This window comes from Erythrolamprus reginae, chromosome 9 (assembly GCF_031021105.1).
Source record: "Erythrolamprus reginae isolate rEryReg1 chromosome 9, rEryReg1.hap1, whole genome shotgun sequence".
NCBI classification, from domain to species: domain Eukaryota; kingdom Metazoa; phylum Chordata; class Lepidosauria; order Squamata; family Dipsadidae; genus Erythrolamprus; species Erythrolamprus reginae.
Genome location: NC_091958.1, coordinates 25,801,656 through 25,819,675, shown reverse-complemented (window position 1 = coordinate 25,819,675; position 18,020 = coordinate 25,801,656). Strand labels below are relative to the sequence as shown.

The window sequence follows — 18,020 nt, the reverse complement described above, 5'->3', positions numbered from 1 at the left end:
ACCAAGATCAGAGACTTTTTCTCATAACAGTGCAATGACATTCAATTGGACAATGTGACCTACACTAATAAGGAGGAGGGGTTACCCTGCCTGACCAAGTGGAACCCCATAGTACACTGGGTGGAGGGTGAGAAGTACATAGTGATGGCAAGGGGGGATCCCCCCCCCCAGAGGAGGAAGCAGGGCAAGCTCAACCAGCAGAGAGAAAGGAGTGCACCAAAGCAGCCTCCAAGTTGGTGCCAGAAATGTAGACCATCCCCAAGGAATACCAGGACTGAGTGGAGGGAAGGAATGCAATGTCCTGCTCCTCCCATCACCCTACAGACTATGCAATTGAGATCATACCAGGGGCAAAACTCTCCAAACCCAAAAAATATTTGATGACCCTGAACGAGTTGGGGAATTGAGAGACTATACTGGTAAAAACCTGGTGAGGGGGTTTATCGAGCCCGCGAAATCCCGAGTTCAAGGAGAAAAAGGATAGCGTCACTTGCTTACCGCCATCCTCGTTATCTCGCTGGGCCTGCTCAATAGCAGCTCGGATGCAGAGTTCACGTGCCCGAAGCCCTGCTGAACTGCTTCCATCTGAGATGGCTTCCAGGACCACAGAGTCAATGGACAGGCAAGCGGCACTGTAGTGTTTGGCCAGGACTACAGCAGCACTCGTCTTCCCTGGGGAAATGGAAGAGACAGAAGTTTACAAACACAGGCATATCTGGATTCTCTTGCCACCAGTCATTTACATCTTGGCTATATGTTATGAAATTATTTAAATTATTCACATCACATATGGGATTCAGGCAGTTCTTACCCGTTCACCCGAACCATTAGTGAATTGCTTAAGCAGTTTGGAGAACCAGTTAAAAATAAAGTGCAAGATAGGTTTTCCCCCCACCTCTCTCTCCCTTCAGTTAAATAGCTCTACTTAACAGTTGCAGCTGGAATGCAGCTGATACAAGTCAATAAACAACAGAAACTGACAGGATTAGTGCAGAGAAACTCATCAATCACCCATTTAAGGATGGGATTAACCACTTCCCTTCAGGAAGAAGGACAAAATTACAAACATTTTCATTATACAGAGTATTAAGTAACCAAAGTCAATGCTGAAAAAGCAAATACTATAGTTGCTGATTCCATAAATAATATTCTCCATAATAACAGAACATCAAATAAATTCCTCCTTATTTTCTGTTTCCAAGATTCTCTAATTTTAATAATTCTGTTACTGTAAATTATATATCATAATTAAATTCATTAGTTCCCCAGCTATATAAGATCCATCATCTTTGCTTGTTAATAGTACAATCCTCTTAATTTATAACATTCATTCTAACTCTTATTTTCCTCTTCTCTAACTCTGAGTCACCCAGTCCCCTCAAAAGTTCCGTTGTTTCATGACCTCAGCTTTCCATTTTTCACTCCAATACTTCATCATCTCCATATTTCAAAATTTCATTGTCCCATGATTTTCAATAAAAAAGAAAAAATATCCATTATTTCATCACCTCAATATTTCCTTTTTCAGTTCACTATTTCATTATTTCAATTTGGCAATTTCACTATCCCAAAATCTTAATAAAACAAAGTAAGTTTATCTATCTAAATAATATCTTAATTTCATATGATCAAATATACAGTTTAAATTAATTTCTTTAAATTTGTAAATTCCCCCTTTCAATCAACAACCTATCTTCTAATCAGTATTCATTCCCTTCTTCACAACCTCGGTGTATCTTATAGTCTGAAAAATATGGTAAATTGCCCTATTGGCACTCAGAGATAAATACGTGGTTTCTCCACACACACCTGGTTGTCCAAGAAAAGCCATTTACCTGTAAGGGGAGCTCCGTGAATTATAATAGCAATACCCCTACGATTTCTGGCAGCACGTCCTTCTGGAGAGATATCGATGCCAAGATGGCGAGCAATGGCTTTAGAAACAGGATTGTTGTCTAGTTCTCCAACTGCTTCCTTATGCTTGTTGAGGCTTTGTTGACTCCCTGCTGGGGGGAAAATGGCATTTTGGTCAGCAGATATGGCTCTGCGTGCCACCTGTGGCACCCGTGCCATAGGTTCGCCATCACTGCATTAGACTAAACAAGGAGAGGGGCCTATTTTCAAACTGCTTCTTCTATAGCAATGCTCCCCTAGCATCCATCTGTAGGTTTTAGAACCATCCATTTAATTTCCTAATTTTTCGATTTCCATGTTATAAATGGGAGAAGCTTGACAAACTGTTTGGGATACATGGGGATCTTTGGATGAAACGAAGATTTAAAAGAATTCTAAACTGCATAGGAAATGGAAAATCTGACCCCAAGTAGGGTAAGATCTCCAACCATGACTAGATTAATTGCATTTTGGAGGAAATTGCAGGTGTGTCCATGGAGCCTCTTTCACGATCCTTGAAAAATCATGGATGGCAGATGTAACCTCGAGGACTTGTAAAGAACGCCTGTGATTCCTGTCTCCCAAAGGGGAAAAGAAGCAGTCTGAATAACTACAGGCCAGGCAGCTTAATTCTGAGAGTGGAAAAAATTCTGGAACAGAGTAGAGAGCAATGAGTTTGTGAACATTTAAAAAGGAATGCATTATTTGGCAGGAACCTGCATACTTTATCAATAATTAATCGTATCAGATATCAGATAAACCGATCTATATTTTTCATAGGTGTTCAGTTTAGTTGACCATAATAATGTAATATAGCATGCCTTGACTGATTTTCCCATAAGATCCTAATGGAGAAGATGGCAAAATATGGACCGAACTATGTTATCATTAGATGGATAAAGAGCTGGTTAAAAATTAATATCCAGCAAATATACATCCTAAATCTTTGTCATGTTGGAAGGAAGTGCTAAGCAGAAAATAGCAGAGCCCTGAGATGCTCAATATAAATACAAATGACTTACATGAGGATTATAGAATATAATTACCAGTGGCGAAACAGCCATGAATACAGTAGCATAATTCAGAAGGACCATAATAACAAGATACAATGAGGAGGACTAGCACAATGAATTTCAAGAGGAAAAACAGTAGGAGTCATAGTTCTTCCTTTTCCACATTAGTCAAGTTTCAACTAAAATATTGTACCCAACGCTGGTCCAACACTTTTGAAACTGCATTAATTGAAGAAGAGAACAATAAGAGGTCAAGAAGGAAAAACCTAAGAGGAAAAGTAGACTGCTTTGGGTATGTTTCCTCTGGAGAAGTCTTCCAAGAGATAAGATATACAGGGCAGCCACATCTTCATAATTGTTCCACTAGATTAAAGAAGAAACAATGAATTTAAATGACAAGGAAGTAGATATGGGTTGGTTATCAAGAAAATGTCTCTAATAGGAGGCGGAGCTGTTCCATAATGAAGCAAAGTACCTCAAGAGAGGTGATATATTTGCTTTAGCTTGCAGGTGCTTGAGCAGAGGCTAGAAGGAATTTGGGGATGGGCTAAGGTGGATTCCTACAATAAGTAGAAGGTTGGATAAGATTACCTCTAAGATACCTTTACATTCTATGATAAATTAGAATTAGAATTCAAATTAACCTGACATCAATTGGATGACTAATTCTGCACCAAGTGAGAAATCAAATAGGTTCCTAACCAACCTTGGCTGACAACTTTGTTGTCCAAAAGGTAGAGGATGGAACTGAAGAGACAGCCATATTGGACTTAATACTTACAAACAGAGAAGAAGTGATAGAGGGAGTTGAAACTGCAGGAACTTTGGATGAGAGTGACCGTGAATTCTTTGCATGAGAGTTCAACATAATATAAACACAAGCCACAGAATATAATGATACCAGAGCAGGAGTCCCCAAACTTTTTACACAGGGGGCCAGTTCACTGTCCCTCGGACTGTTGGAGGGCCGGACTATAAAAAAACCTGTGAACAGATTCTTATGCACACTGCACATACCTTCTTTCTTTCTCTCTCTCTCTCTCTCTCTCTCTCTTGCTTTCTTTCTGTCTCTTGCTCTGTCTTTCTCACTCTCTCTCTTGCTATCTCTCTTCCTCCCTCCCTCCCTTTCTCTCTCCCTCTCTTTCTCCCCCTTCCTTCCAGGGTCCCTTCCCTCCCTCCTTCCTTCCTCTCCACTTTTTTCCCTCGCTCTTTTTCCCTTCTCTTTCCCTTCTCTTTCTTTCTCTCCACTTCTCTCTCTCTCTTTTCCATCTTTCACTCTCCCTCTTCTCTCCCCATGGAGGACTCACCTGACAAGCCTCCACCCTCCGACCCCAGGCTCCCATTCAATCCCCATTCAGAAAACGGGAACTAGCAACTCAAAGAGGAGGAGGAGGAGGCGGGTGTGTGCGTGTATGTGTGTGTCTTGTGTCCAGCTTGGCTTTCGGCAAGCCTTACTTTACCTCGGGTGAGATGAGATTGAGGGGGATGTTCTCACTGCTTTTCCAGTGCGGCCTTGGAAAAGACCCGCGGGCCAGATAAATGGCCTCAGCGGGCCGCACGTGGCCCGCGGGCCGTAGTTTGGGGACCGCTGTACCAGAGTCTTAGATTTTAAGAGACTTGATTTTAACAAACTCAGAGAGAACTTGGGAAAGATTCCTTGGATGAAAACCCTAAAGGGGAAAACAACTTAAAAATTTTGGGAATCTCTGAAAAATATAAAAGCCCATACCAGCACAATATCACTGAGAAAAAAAACCCAAGACATCTAATGCATTATTTTATACACTTTGATCAAGTCACCTCTTAAATGCCATCTTTCAAAGCTGAAGAGACAAAGGCATTGCAACCTGGTTTCATAAGGGAGGTGCTCCATTTCCTTGATCATTCTTGTTGCTCTTTTTTGCACCTTTTCCAATTCCATTATTTATTTATTTATTTATTTATTTATTTATTTATTTATTTATTTATTGGATTTATATGCCACGCCTCTCCGAGGACTTGGATTATTTATTTATTTATCCATTCATTTGATTTTTTTTGTGCCGCCCTTCTCCTTAGACTCAGGCGGCTTACAACATGTTAGCAATAGCATTTTTTGCCCCCACAATCTGAGTCCTCATTTTACCCACCTCAGAAGGATGGAAGGCTGAGTTAACCTTGAGCCGGTGATGAGATTTGAATCGCTGACCTGCAGATCTAGCAGTCAGCTTTTAGTGGCCTGCAGTACCGCACTCTACCCACTGCACCACCTAGGCTCATAATATCCTTTATAATATCCATTATACAGTGGTACCTCTACTTAAGAACTTAATTTGTTCCATAACCAGGTTCTTAAGTAGAAAATTTTGTAAGTAGAAGCAATCTTTCCCACAGGAATCAATGTAAAAGCAAATAATGTGTGCAAACCCGTTAGGAAAGAAATAAAAGCTTGGAATTTGGGTGAGAGGAGGAAGAAGAGGAGGAGGACAATCGCTGCCCAGAGCAAAAGGAACATTTCTTTTCTCTGAGCACTGGCAGACGTTTATTTTCTTTCCAAGCGCCCAGAGAAAAGAAAATGCTTTGTCCACTCTGGATTGCCAAAGCCTCCTTAAGCACCACCGAAAGGCTCCTCTGGCAGCCCAGGAAAGCCCGAGATGGCCGGGATTAAAGGAGGCATGGCAGGAAACTGGCTGGGCCTTCGTGCCGCTCTCAAATTTCCTGGGAAATTTTTCTGGGCTTGGGTTCTTAAGTAGAAAATGGTTCTTAAGAAGAGGCAAAAAGAATTTGAACACTCGGTTCTTATCTGTTCTGTCTGGGTCACTCCGGAAGCTATGACCAACCCAAAAAGATAAGCCAGACACACCGGTTGAATCCAAACACAGTTTTATAATGGTAAAGAGAAAAGAAGCCAACAGAAAATGTCCTTACAAATCAGGAAAACACTGGAACTCCAAATAGATACACGAAGGCAATTGTTCATACAGAAACACAGGATCCTTAATGCCAGACGAGGCTGTTGAGCCAACAGACACACACCTCCCACCAATCTTCAAGGCTGCTAGGCCACGAGCCAGGAACAAAAACGCTGAGAGAAAATGCAGATAACACCAACTCCCCTTTGATAACACTCCACACTGCCGGAATGGTTCTCATGCCTTATAAACCCTTCCCTGCTAATGAGGACCACACCCAACCCCCTGGTGTTCCTCATTCAACGCTGATAATATCTATGCAGTTGATTTCTCCTTTGAGCTATGCGTCTCTGCCGCATACTAATGATAGCTTGTGTGTCATCATCCAGAGATTCCAGGGAATCACAGCTACTTGCTTGAGATAGCCCTTCCCCAGGGCTCCCAGGCCTTGCATCACCTTCACTTTCGTGACTGCTGTCTGCACTGTCTGACTGCAAAGAACTCTCCGCTCTCAGCCTCCCCCGGGCATGGAGCCAGCAGAGACGCAGCTGGTCTTTGATCTGGCTCAGGCTGAACCACAACATTATCTAGAAAAGTTCTTAAGTAGAGGTGTCCTTAAGTAAAGGTGCCACTGTATCCTTCTTGAGGTGCAGTGACCAGAACTGTACACAGTACTCCAAGTGTGGTCTCACCATCGATTGTACAGAGCCAATACAACGCTTGCTGACCTTTTTTCAATTTCCCTTCTAATCATGCCAAGCATGGAATTTGCTTTTTTTACTGCTCCTGCGCACTCGGTTGACATCTTGATTGAGCTGTTCACCAAAACTCCAAGATCCCTTTCTTGGATTGTCTCAGAAAGCTTCGTAACCATCAGTTGGTAGGTATAATTGGGATTCTTTGCCCCGATATGCAGAACTTTGCACTGTCAGAATAACAATAACAATCCAAATACATAGTCTTTCTTACCAGTTCTCTTTTTCATAATCAGCAAACAAAGATATCAAGTTTAAACACATTTTACCCATAATACATAACTAAATATAGAGATTGCAGAGAGTTGCAAAGACACCACCACACTATAAAAAAGATATTTCTAGACTCAGAGGAGAGCAACCAGGATGGTTAGGGGACTGGAGAGGTCGCAGGAACTGGGCATGGATACTCTAGTGAAGTGATGGACCAGGGGAGACACCAAACTCCTGGTGCATGCTGGGAAGAAGCTAAAAGCTCACTGCAAGGCAAAAGAACACCGGGTTTGCTGACCAGGGAAGCAGAGGAACTCACCACCCAGGAATCTGAGCTTCAGGGGGTAATTTGCATACTCCTGGTGCATGCTGGGAAGAAGCTAAAAGCTCACCGCGAGGCAAAAGAACACCGGGTTTGCTGACCAGGGAAGCAGAGGAACTCACCACCCAGGAATCTGAGCTTCAGGGGGTAATTTGCATACTCCTGGTGCATGCTGGGAGGAAGCTAAAAGCTCACCGCGAGGCAAAAGAACACTGGGTTTGCTGACCAGGGAAGCAGAGGAACTCACCACCCAGGAATCTGAGCTTCAGGGGGTAATTTGCATACTCCTGGTGCATGCTGGGAAGAAGCTAAAAGCTCACCGCGAGGCAAAAGAACACCGGGTTTGCTGACCAGGGAAGCAGAGGAACTCACCACCCAGGAATCTGAGCTTCAGGGGGTAATTTGCATACTCCTGGTGCATGCTGGGAAGAAGCTAAAAGCTCACCGCGAGGCAAAAGAACACTGGGTTTGCTGACCAGGGAAGCAGAGGAAATCACCAACCCAGCAACAAGAGCAGACATGTCACTTCTGCACTCTCCCGCACCCACCCTGCAACCTACCACACACATAAAGAACAACACAGAGAGTGAGAGAGAAGATACACCAACCATGCACACAGAAGTCACTCCCCGAACAAGCATAGATGAAGAAGGAACTGAATCCATGGTGTGCTGCAGTTTGTGCTCCATGTACTCACTCCTCCCCTCGAACCTCCAAAACTTTACCTGCAACAAATGCAAACTCATCCAGCTACTTGAGGAAAAAATCGAAAACCTAGAGAAAAACCTAACAACCCTGAAGCACCAACATCACAACGAGAAAATCCATCAGACTCCCAACAAAACCAACACCCCAGAGGAGCTAAGCCGAATCCACGCCCCAGAAGCAGTAAATAGCTGGACACACATCACCCTAAGACGAAAAAACAAGCCTCCACCAACTCCAACCCTCCTCCTCCCAACCCCACTGCCTACAAGCAACAAATATTCAGTACTCTTGGAACAAGAAAACCTGCAAACATCTGACAAAGAACCACCAAGAACCAAGCACAACACAACTCCACCAAAAGCCTCAACAACAGAAGCTAACCTCCCTCACCCCAAGCCTGCCAAAAAGAAAAGGAGAGTACTGGTAATTGGAGACTCAATCCTCAGGGGAACTGAGCCTCCCATCTGCAGACTAGACAACCAATCTAGAGAGGTGTGCTGCCTCCCTGGAGCTAAAATCTCTGACATAACTGAAAACCTCACCAAAATACTCAAACCCACGGACTACTACCCACTATTGGTGATTCATGCGGGAATCAACGACACAGGGAAAGACATGAACCAAATTATGAAAGACTATGACCACTTGGGCAACACAATCAGAAAAACAGGTGCTCAGGTTGTTTTTTCCTCCATCCTCCCCACTAGAGGACGACACCCCGCCAGAGAACGCAAAATCCCTCAGATAAATCACTGGCTTAAAGGATGGTGTCGCCATAAGAACTTCGGCTTCCTCGACCATGGCCTGCACTATCTCCAAGAAGGGCTTCTAGCAAGCGACGGGCTACACCTCACTAGAGCGGGGAAGAACCTCCTAGGCAACCGACTAGCCCAACTCATCAGGAGGGCTTTAAACTAGCTCTGAGAGGGGAGGGTGACCAAACTATACGACAAAACACTGAACAAAACAAGGAAGGGGAATGGGACAAGCCTACAAACAAACCTGAGATTAAAAAATTTCTACCTGCAAACAAACACAAACATCTAAAATGCCTGTACACGAATGCACAAAGCTTGGTAAACAAACAGGACGAACTGGAATTATTAATACACGAGGGCCAATATGATCTAATTGGAATCACAGAAACCTGGTGGGACGAAACACACGCCTGGAACACACAGATAATGGGTTACAACCTCTTCAAGAAGAACAGGTCAAACAAGAAAGGAGGAGGTGTTGCACTATACATCAAAGACCACTATACTGCCACAGAACTACATCCAACCAAAGATGATAACCCCCTAGAAATCATATGGGTCAACATAAAAGAAAAAAAGAGCAACACCACAATTGGAGTATACTACAGACCACCCAATCAAACAGACACAATGGACGACCTCTTCACATGCCAACTAACAGACATATGCAACAAACACAGCACGACAATAATGGGGGACTTCAACTACCCAGACATCAACTGGAAAACTAACTCAGCACCAAGTGGAAAGTCTGCCAAATTTCTTTCCAGTCTAGCTGACAACTTTCTAACCCAAAAAGTTGAAACAGGAACCAGAGGGAATGCTATATTAGACCTAATACTAACAAACAGGGAAGAAACAATAGAGGGAACAGAAGAAGAAGGGAAACTGGGAGAGAGCGACCACGTCATCCTCAAATTCAACATAGTGCAATCACTAGCTACTATACCCAACACCACTACAGTCCCAGACTTCAGAAAAGCAGACTTTAACAAGCTCAGAGCGAACCTTGAACAATGCCCCTGGAACGAACTCTTAGAAGGAAAAACCACTCAGGAAGCCTGGGTGATCCTAAAAAACAGCATCATAGATGCCCAAAACAACGCAATCCCCATGAAAAGGAAAAACAGGAAAACCAAAACTAAACCTGCATGGCTAAACAAAGCCCTCGCAGATGACATAAAAGGAAAAAAAGCTAAGTACAAACAATGGAAAGAAGGACTCATAACCAAAGCGGAATATCAGCAAACAGCCAGTTCCTGCAAACAAAAAATAAAAACAGCAAAGGCACAATATGAACAACACCTTGCAGCGGAAGTCAAAGACAACAAAAAAAGATTCTTCCAACACATCAACAAGAAGAAAATCAAAGAAACAATCGTCACACTAAAAAACGAAGAGGGTAGAGAAATCACAGACAGCAATAACCAAGCACAGCTACTCAACGCCTACTTTGCAACAGTCTTCACACAAAAGGGAACCTCCCTCCAACCAATCTGCAATTTAACTGCAACAAACTGCCCCAGAACCGAACTCAACATAGACAAAAGCACAGTGAGGGACTACCTGAGGGAACTCAACGAATACAAATCACCAAGGCCAGACGGACTTTACCCCAAAGTCCTAAAAGAATTGGCAGACACCATAGCGGAACCACTCCTCCTCATCTACCAAATATCCTGGATCACTGGAGACCTACCGGAAGACTGGAAGCGAGCTGACGTAGTCCCCATCCACAAAAAAGGCAAAAAGACCGACCCAGGTAACTACAGACCAATCAGTCTGACCTCTATACCTGGAAAAATACTGGAGAAAATAATCAAAAAAACAACTTACCCACTTCCTAGAAACAAACAAGATCATATCCAATAGCCAGCACGGATTCATCAGAAACAAATCATGCCAAACCAATCTCATATCATTTTTCAACACCATAACCAAGTCAGTTGACCAACGCAACTCAGTGGACCTCATATACTTGGACTTCAGTAAGGCTTTCGATAAAGTCGACCACAATCTCCTAATCCACAAACTAGAAAAAAATGGAGTAGATTACTACACATGTAGATGGATAAACAGTTGGCTGACCAACCGCACCCAACGAGTTGTCCTCAACGGCACCAAATCCACATGGAAAAAAGTAGACAGTGGAGTACCACAGGGCTCTGTCCTGGGTCCTGTACTCTTTAACATCTTCATCAATGACCTGGACGAGGGAATAAAAGGGGAACTAATAAAATTTGCAGATGACACCAAGCTGGCGGGGGTAGCCAACACCCTTGAGGACAGGCTCAGAGTACAAGAAGACCTAGACAGACTATCACAGTGGGCCCATACCAACAAAATGAGGTTCAACACCGACAAATGCAGAGTCCTCCACCTCGGCAAAAAGAACCCTAGACATACATACAGCCTGGGAGATACCCCACTCAGCAGTAGTGACTGCGAAAGAGATCTTGGAGTCTTGGTGGACAATCAACTAAACATGAGTCAGCAATGTGCAGCAGCAGCCAAAAAAGCCAACTCAATCCTAAGCTGCATCAACAGAGGAATACGCTCCAAGACCAGGGAAGTACTAATACCACTCTACTGTGCCCTGGTCAGACCCCACCTGGAGTACTGCATCCAATTCTCGTCACCTCACTACAAAAAAGACATCGAAACTCTGGAGAAGGTGCAAAAAAGAGCAACCAAAATGATTAGGGGACTCGAAACCAAGACTTACGAAGAGAGATTGAGAGAACTGGGCATGGACAGCCTAGAAAAAAGAAGGTCTAGAGGGGACATGATAGCAGTTTACAGATACTTGAGGGGTTGCCACGGTGAAGAGGAGGTCTCTTTATTCCCCAGGGCACCAGAGGGCCGGACGAGGAACAATGGTTGGAAGCTGACCAAGGAGAGATTCAACCTGGAAATAAGGAAGAACTTCCTGACGGTCAGAGCGATCAACCAATGGAACTGCCTGCCAGAGGAGGTGGTGAACTCCCCAACTCTGGACACCTTCAAGAGGAGATTGGACTTCCATGTGGCTGGGGTGCTGTAGGGTTTCCTGCTCAGGCAGGGGGTTGGACTCGATGACCTAACGGTCCCTTTCAACTCAATCAATCAATCAATCAATCAATCAATCAATCAATAAATAAATAAATAAATAAATAAATAAATGATAGCAGTACTGTATTCCAATATTTGACAGGCTAACACAGAGAGGAGGACCTCAAGCTATTCTCCAAAGTACCTGAAGGACAGACAAGGAATAATGGATGAAAAGTGATCAAGGAGAGATTCAACCTGGAAAAAAGGAAGGACTTTTTGACAGTAAAAACAATCAACCAATGGAACAGCTTTTCCTTCAGACGTTGTGGGAGCTTCATCACTTGAGACTGTTACTGTTACTGTTAAATCTGTTAAACTATCTGTTTGGTTAAAAAAGAAAACCTTGGACCTCTGGAGTGGCTGACCATGCTGACCATGCTCTTGGAACCCTGGATTGGCTTTGGACAATTCTTCTGCACATTCATATTTCAGAGCCAGCTGTGCTTTGTTTATATCCCATTATTAATTGTTAACTCTTCTGCCTGGAAGTAAATCTGACAGCCTCCAAAGCATCTGTGTTTGAGTGCGTGTGATGGAAGTCTGAAGCAGGACAGCTTTGCCTAGAACACTCTAGTTCCTGTCAAGTTCTTCACCCATCTTCAATAACTTATAACATGTGAAAAGTAACAATTGTTTTTCTCATTCATGAAGCTACCAGTAAAATAGAGGAAGCAAGCAACCATGGTCATTCCTACTGGCATTCTTTTTACTGCACTTGTATTAAAAGCTAAGAATGCACTCACCTTGCATTTGACCTTTTTCAGTTCCCTCTTCTTCCTCTTCTTCCTCCTGATCAATTTTGGATTCTGCCTGGAGTGTCCGGTTATTGTCCATGAGTGATAGAGAAGGGAGAGCAGAGCTCCCCATGGGGGTTGCTTGCATAATCGAAGCGTGAGGCTTCATTCCATGTTCAGAAAAGTGAGTGCTTTCTTCTTCCTCTGTCCGGGAACAAAAAGAGGAAGGACGCTATGCACACCAGAAGGGTAAGAATGCTTCCAATGGGGCATTCTAGAGTAAAACACAGCAAAGTGTTGTGCTTAACTGCGGCCACTCACTATTTCTGCCATGAGAGAGGCTTCTGGCAGCACTGCTCCCTGCCTCTTCGAGGGCTGCTTTGTAGTTCTGCGCCTATCTGGCATACAGATGGACTCAGAACAGAACAGATACTATAGCAGCATTTATATGTGTGCCTCCATTAAATCCATGGTGAAATTAAACTCTTGTTTGATAGGCAGTGCTATTTTGGAATAAACAGCAATTCTTAACAATCAAAGCAAGGAAATATTTCAGCCAAGTGATTTCCATTTCTTCAGTCTATCTTACTTTATGGGTTTTATGTTTACTTCAGCTTTATTTTTTGACAACTCAAGATAGTCTACATGTCCAATGCTCTGGCCTCTTGTTCTCTTACCTCAACCCTCCTCTGAGGTAGTCTGGACCAGCTGCAATGCCTAAGAAAGGGCAGGACTCAGCCTCCCACTTTCAAAGCCTGGCTCTTCAGCCTCTGCTCCAACTGTGTGCTGGAAAAGAGGGTCCCAGCTTCAGGCTGAAAAATGGCAAGCAAGACTGGGCCTCCCTGGCTTCACTTCACTTTGCCTTTCAGCAGCCCTGAGCAAGAGAAGCACATGGTTTCCAATGCAAGAAGATGCAGAGCAGCTTCGGCTGGCTTGTTCGGCTAGTGTTGTGGCTAGAATGAGCATCAACCCTTCATCTGGCCTCTTCCCAAGCAGTCATTGGTCCTGATTGCCAAAGGGAAACTGGATTTAGTCTGCTCAACCACTTACCGTATTTTTCGAGGTATAAGACACACCTTAGTTTTGAGGGAGGAAAATAGAGGGGATTATGCCTACCGGGTATTCATCTGGCTAGGCCTTAGCCTGGTCAGCTTCAGCACATTTGTTCACTTGATGGTGGTGGTGGGAGCTATGCTTCTAAAGCACGGCTGATTGTCCGAGGGAACAGCAATTAGAAAAGCAAGCAAAGTACGGAAGATTGCTTAGTCTGTATTTGGGCTGAAAAACAGCTTCAAAACCACAGTTGATCCTCGGAGCGAACTTCAGTTACTAAAGCAGGCAAAGCGGGGAAGGAAGGCAGCAGCTATTCCAGGTAGCCATTTTGGGCACCGCACGAGCGTTTGGAGGCTGGAAATGCAATGCGCGGAGCCCAAAAATACAAGCCTGGTGGCAATCTCTGCAGCCAGGAAGAGGATGCAGTGAGGCTGAAGAATGGGGGGCGGCAAGTGGGTGGGGCAACATTTGGAGTATAAGATGCATGCAAATTTTCAGCCTCTTTTAGGAAGAAAAAATTGCATCTTATCCTCCGAAAAATACAGTAAGGAGTTCCATTTGCATGGAAGATGCTTCAAGGACCATACTGGCCCCATGGCCCAACTACTTCTACTCTAAGGATTTGTTTCCACTTCTACATTTGTTTATCACATCACAACAACATATTGTCATCACGTGACATATTGTAACATTTCCCCCCTTCACTAAACCGGGGTGTGGAGATGGCCAGTGCATAATGTATCCAGCCTGTGGGTAGCGAGTTTGACACTCCTGATCTAAATGATTAATGTGAAGATATACCTGAATCATGAGGGGGTATGGTGGCTGAGTGGTTAAAGATGCTGAGCTTATCAGTTGGAAAGCAGACATGCCAGGGTTCAAGACTTAAGAGAGCTCCTGTTACCAGCCCCAGTTCCTGCCTACCTAGCAGTTTGAAAGCATGCAAATTTGAGCAAGTGAATAGATATCATGTTGGAAGGTAATAGCCTTCTGTGTGCCTTGGCGTATAGTCATGCCAGCAGCATGAAAGGGTCTTTGGGAAATGCCAATTCCCTCGGGCAAGAAACAGAGATAAGCTTAGAATCGGACACAAGTGGCGGGGAAACTTTTCCCTTTACCTTGCATTGCTCCTTCAGGAAAGAGTCAGAAGGTTTATTCCATATTCAAAAGGAAGAAAGTCAATTGAGTGGTAACTGTGACACAAGTTCTTGCAGGAGATATTTTATCCCAAAGGCTAAGTGAAATGAATCTGTATGAAGCACATCATTTATGTCTCTTTATCCTTTTCCCTGACATTAACGGAGACGATCACTAGATTTTTCTTCAGAGGTAAAGATGAAAGGGATTTGCTCTTTTCCATGGTCAGACAAGACCAGAGCAGAAACACGCTGTCTTTGCTGACTGAAGTGACACAAACACACCAGCCATGGGGCCCTCCCTCACCGTTATCCAGATTCAATCCTTCCTGGTCGCCTTGAGCCTTCTTTTGTTCCTCAAAATATTCCAGCACCTCGTGAGGCAGCTTCTCTCCAGGCATGCGAGGGGGCAGCAGAAGGACATGGTGGCTATCGTAGCCCTTCAGCATCCGCAAAATCTACAGTGAAGACAGGGCAAACCACAAAGACTACTCAGGCAGGGCACTCTCCGAAAGATTCCATCTGAAGAAAGACAATTTATACAATCCTAGATGTCACCTATCACTTTTTTCATGGCCTGGGATTTGGGCTATCTAAGGGACCTTCTTTTCCCAGATGTTTCTACCTGTCAAGTTCATTCAGTAGGTTAGTTCAGTAGGCACAGGTCATCAGTCAAGGAATGTGCAGATTTGTACCTTGCCCCTGGAAGGCGCAAGCATTCAGTCCAGTTTCAACTGAGCCAAAGCTCAGATTTGCACCTCATCCAGGCCCTGACTGCCTCTAGGGCACTAGGACAGGACATCAATAGCATCCCTCAGGTGACCCAGTGTGGAGATGTAAAGCTAGGCATCATCATCATACTAATGATGCCTCACCTCCAGCCATCAGATCACCTCACCCAGCATCCTCATGCAGATATTCAATAAGAAGGGAGAGAGGACCATGCCCTGTGGCACCCCACAAAGTAGGGCTTGTGGTCTTTTATCAGTACCAACTGAAACAAACCTCAAGGAAGGAGGAGAACCAGCACAACACAGTGCCCCCAACTCCTGAAGCTAGTCCAGAAGTTTACCATGATTAACAATATTGAAGGCCACTGGGAGGTCAAAAGAACAAGAATGGCCGTACTGCCCTCATCTCACTCCTGCCAGAGGTCATTCAAGAGCACAATAAATGCCTTTTTAGTCCCATAACCTGACCTCAATACTGACTAAAAGCAGTCAAGACAATTCACTTCATCCAAGATTCTCTGAAGCTGCCATGTGACCACTTTTTCCACAACCTTCCCTAAAAAAGGGAGGTTGGTGACTGGATGAAAACTATCCAGACAGTTGAGTTGAGCTTACTGCATCTCTGTAAGCTATTAGAACCAGTTCCTCCCTCTGTCAACATGGAAGCTGGCCTGGCTGATGCCATCTTGGAGCTTCAGTGCTGCCACATTGGAGCTGAGAGATAGGGAGGGAGGATTACAGATAATTGGGGTTGTATAGTCAAAATAAAATAATTTATCTGGAGACCCAAGGACATTCTCATACCTGGCTGGAAGAAGGAGGAGTGATTTCACCAGACAGCGTCTGATTGGACCATGTGACTGATTGTTTTGGGTTGAAGGAAAAACTTTTATTTTAATTAGGTGAAAATCATGGGAAACTGCATAGTTGGTGTTCACCAGTTTCATGCCAATATGATATATACAATGAAGCTTTTCTTTGAGGAATTCATCTGCCTCAGAGTTTTGCTTGGTATGAGTCTATTACCTGGAACCCTGACACCCTGAAGGAAGAAGGAACCACCACTCAGATCCAATCACGTATCCCTTCCCAGATGGCCTTGACAACCAGAGGGCTTAGATTCAAATATGGGAGTAGCTGGCCCCTTCAAGACCCCTGCCCACTTCCTCAGATTTAACAGGATGAAACATCAAGTAGATAACTTTCAAAGACTTCACCCCTGTAACCTCCACCAGTTCTGCCCCAACGTAGAGTGAATCCAAGCAACTATATTCACAAGATGCACCATATATTCTTCACAGCAACCTTGACAATTAATCCCACCATTAAGCCTTACAAGGAGAAATCCCAACACCTGAAACCACAGGGTGGCTGAAATAAGTGACCACCTAGGCTTTGGCCAGACTGTGCAATAGACCTTCCAGAATCAGCCAAGCTCCTTCTGGAGTCCAGTTGTGTCCATCAATCCCCTGGAGTTAGCCAGCCTAGTAGGACAAGCCTCCTTGCAAAGGTGGGAGGGGACAGAGAACTAGAGGCTTAGCAGGGAGTGATCTGACTGGGAGAAAGCACCACCTCCCCCAAATCCAGGATATCATAGCTCTGACAGTCAGGTGTATGGCCATTATGCATTTGGCCCTGGATAACTGGGAACGGGTGTTATGGTGGCCATGAATTCTGAACTACCTCAGAACCTGTCCCAGAGAGGGCAAGCTGAAGTCCCCAAGACCATAAGCCTGGGGAACTCCACTGCCAACTTGCCCATGGAGTCAACAAACTCAGGCAAGGAGGGAAGCTGGTCTGATAGCTAAATTGTTAATTAAATTTAAATCATCTGACCCCTTTGAAGGCCCCCAACCATTTCAAGTGTGGTCCTTGATTCAACAAAATTGCACAACCTATTCTAAATTGTTCAGGCATTGTGACACATTTCTGCATCCAAAGCTCCTTTTAATTGCTGATCTCAGGATATTTTCTTGGACAAGGATTATTTTACTCAATAAATACTTTGGGTTATTAACTGGGACAGATAACTCACCCGCTCTTCTAGAAGATATTGCTGATCAAATTCTAAGGAGTAGAATTCAATGGGGAAGCTGCAGGGGTTTTTCACTATCACTTCAGCTTCATCCCCAACACCATAGGGAAGGAGAGGCCCCAGTTCCAGGAGGGTGGGGTTGAATTCAAGACGTGGCTCCAGACCTTGCCCGGAAACATTCAGCAGCAGTTGCTGAGTGCTCTGCGAAATGCTCAAGATCAGGACATTGTGGTACAATTTCTAGAATATAAAAAATAATATTTAATTACAAATAAGAACAGGTTAAAAACGCCCCCAACTCAGCCATTTGGCAAGACAAAATCTGTGACAACCAGGATAAGCAGATTATGAACTGGAGCGGTTTGTGGACAGAGGATTGAAACTGGGTGAGATGACTTTCAACTTCTATAGTAGTCTCAAACCCAAATAAAATCATTAAAAAAAAGAGTCTTTAAAACTAAAAAAGCAATGATTGATGGAGGAGGAAGGTTATGCTCAAAAGTGAAACAAATTTTTGATTCTGAAGCTTTAAAATATAGAAAGCTTGGACTAGAACTAGTAGTTTTATGAAAAATAACTTAAATTGTGGATGATACCATTTGATTATTGTAAGTACAGTGGTACCTCTACTTAAGAACTTAATTTGTTCCGTAACCAGGTTCTTAAGTAGAAACGTTCTTAAGTA

General features: G+C 43.9%; 1 protein-coding gene across 10 annotated transcripts in view; it reads right to left on the bottom strand.

Moving 5' to 3' along the window:
* Positions 1 to 18,020, bottom strand: part of HYDIN (HYDIN axonemal central pair apparatus protein) — a 164,195-nt gene that overhangs the window by 72,550 nt on the left and 73,625 nt on the right. For 7 of the 10 annotated variants that reach the window (XM_070760601.1, XM_070760604.1, XM_070760603.1 and 4 more), the window contains 5 exons: positions 17,336 to 17,575; positions 14,877 to 15,027; positions 12,390 to 12,584; positions 1,836 to 2,006; positions 499 to 672 (listed from right to left, as the gene is read on the bottom strand). In XM_070760601.1, coding sequence (XP_070616702.1) covers positions 499 to 672; positions 1,836 to 2,006; positions 12,390 to 12,584; positions 14,877 to 15,027; positions 17,336 to 17,575 — 931 coding nt within the window. Of the gene's footprint in view, positions 1 to 498; positions 673 to 1,835; positions 2,007 to 5,751; positions 6,723 to 12,389; positions 12,585 to 14,876; positions 15,028 to 17,335; positions 17,576 to 18,020 lie in introns of those variants that run through there. The other 3 variants (XM_070760602.1, XM_070760610.1, XM_070760609.1) reach the window with 3 other exon arrangements.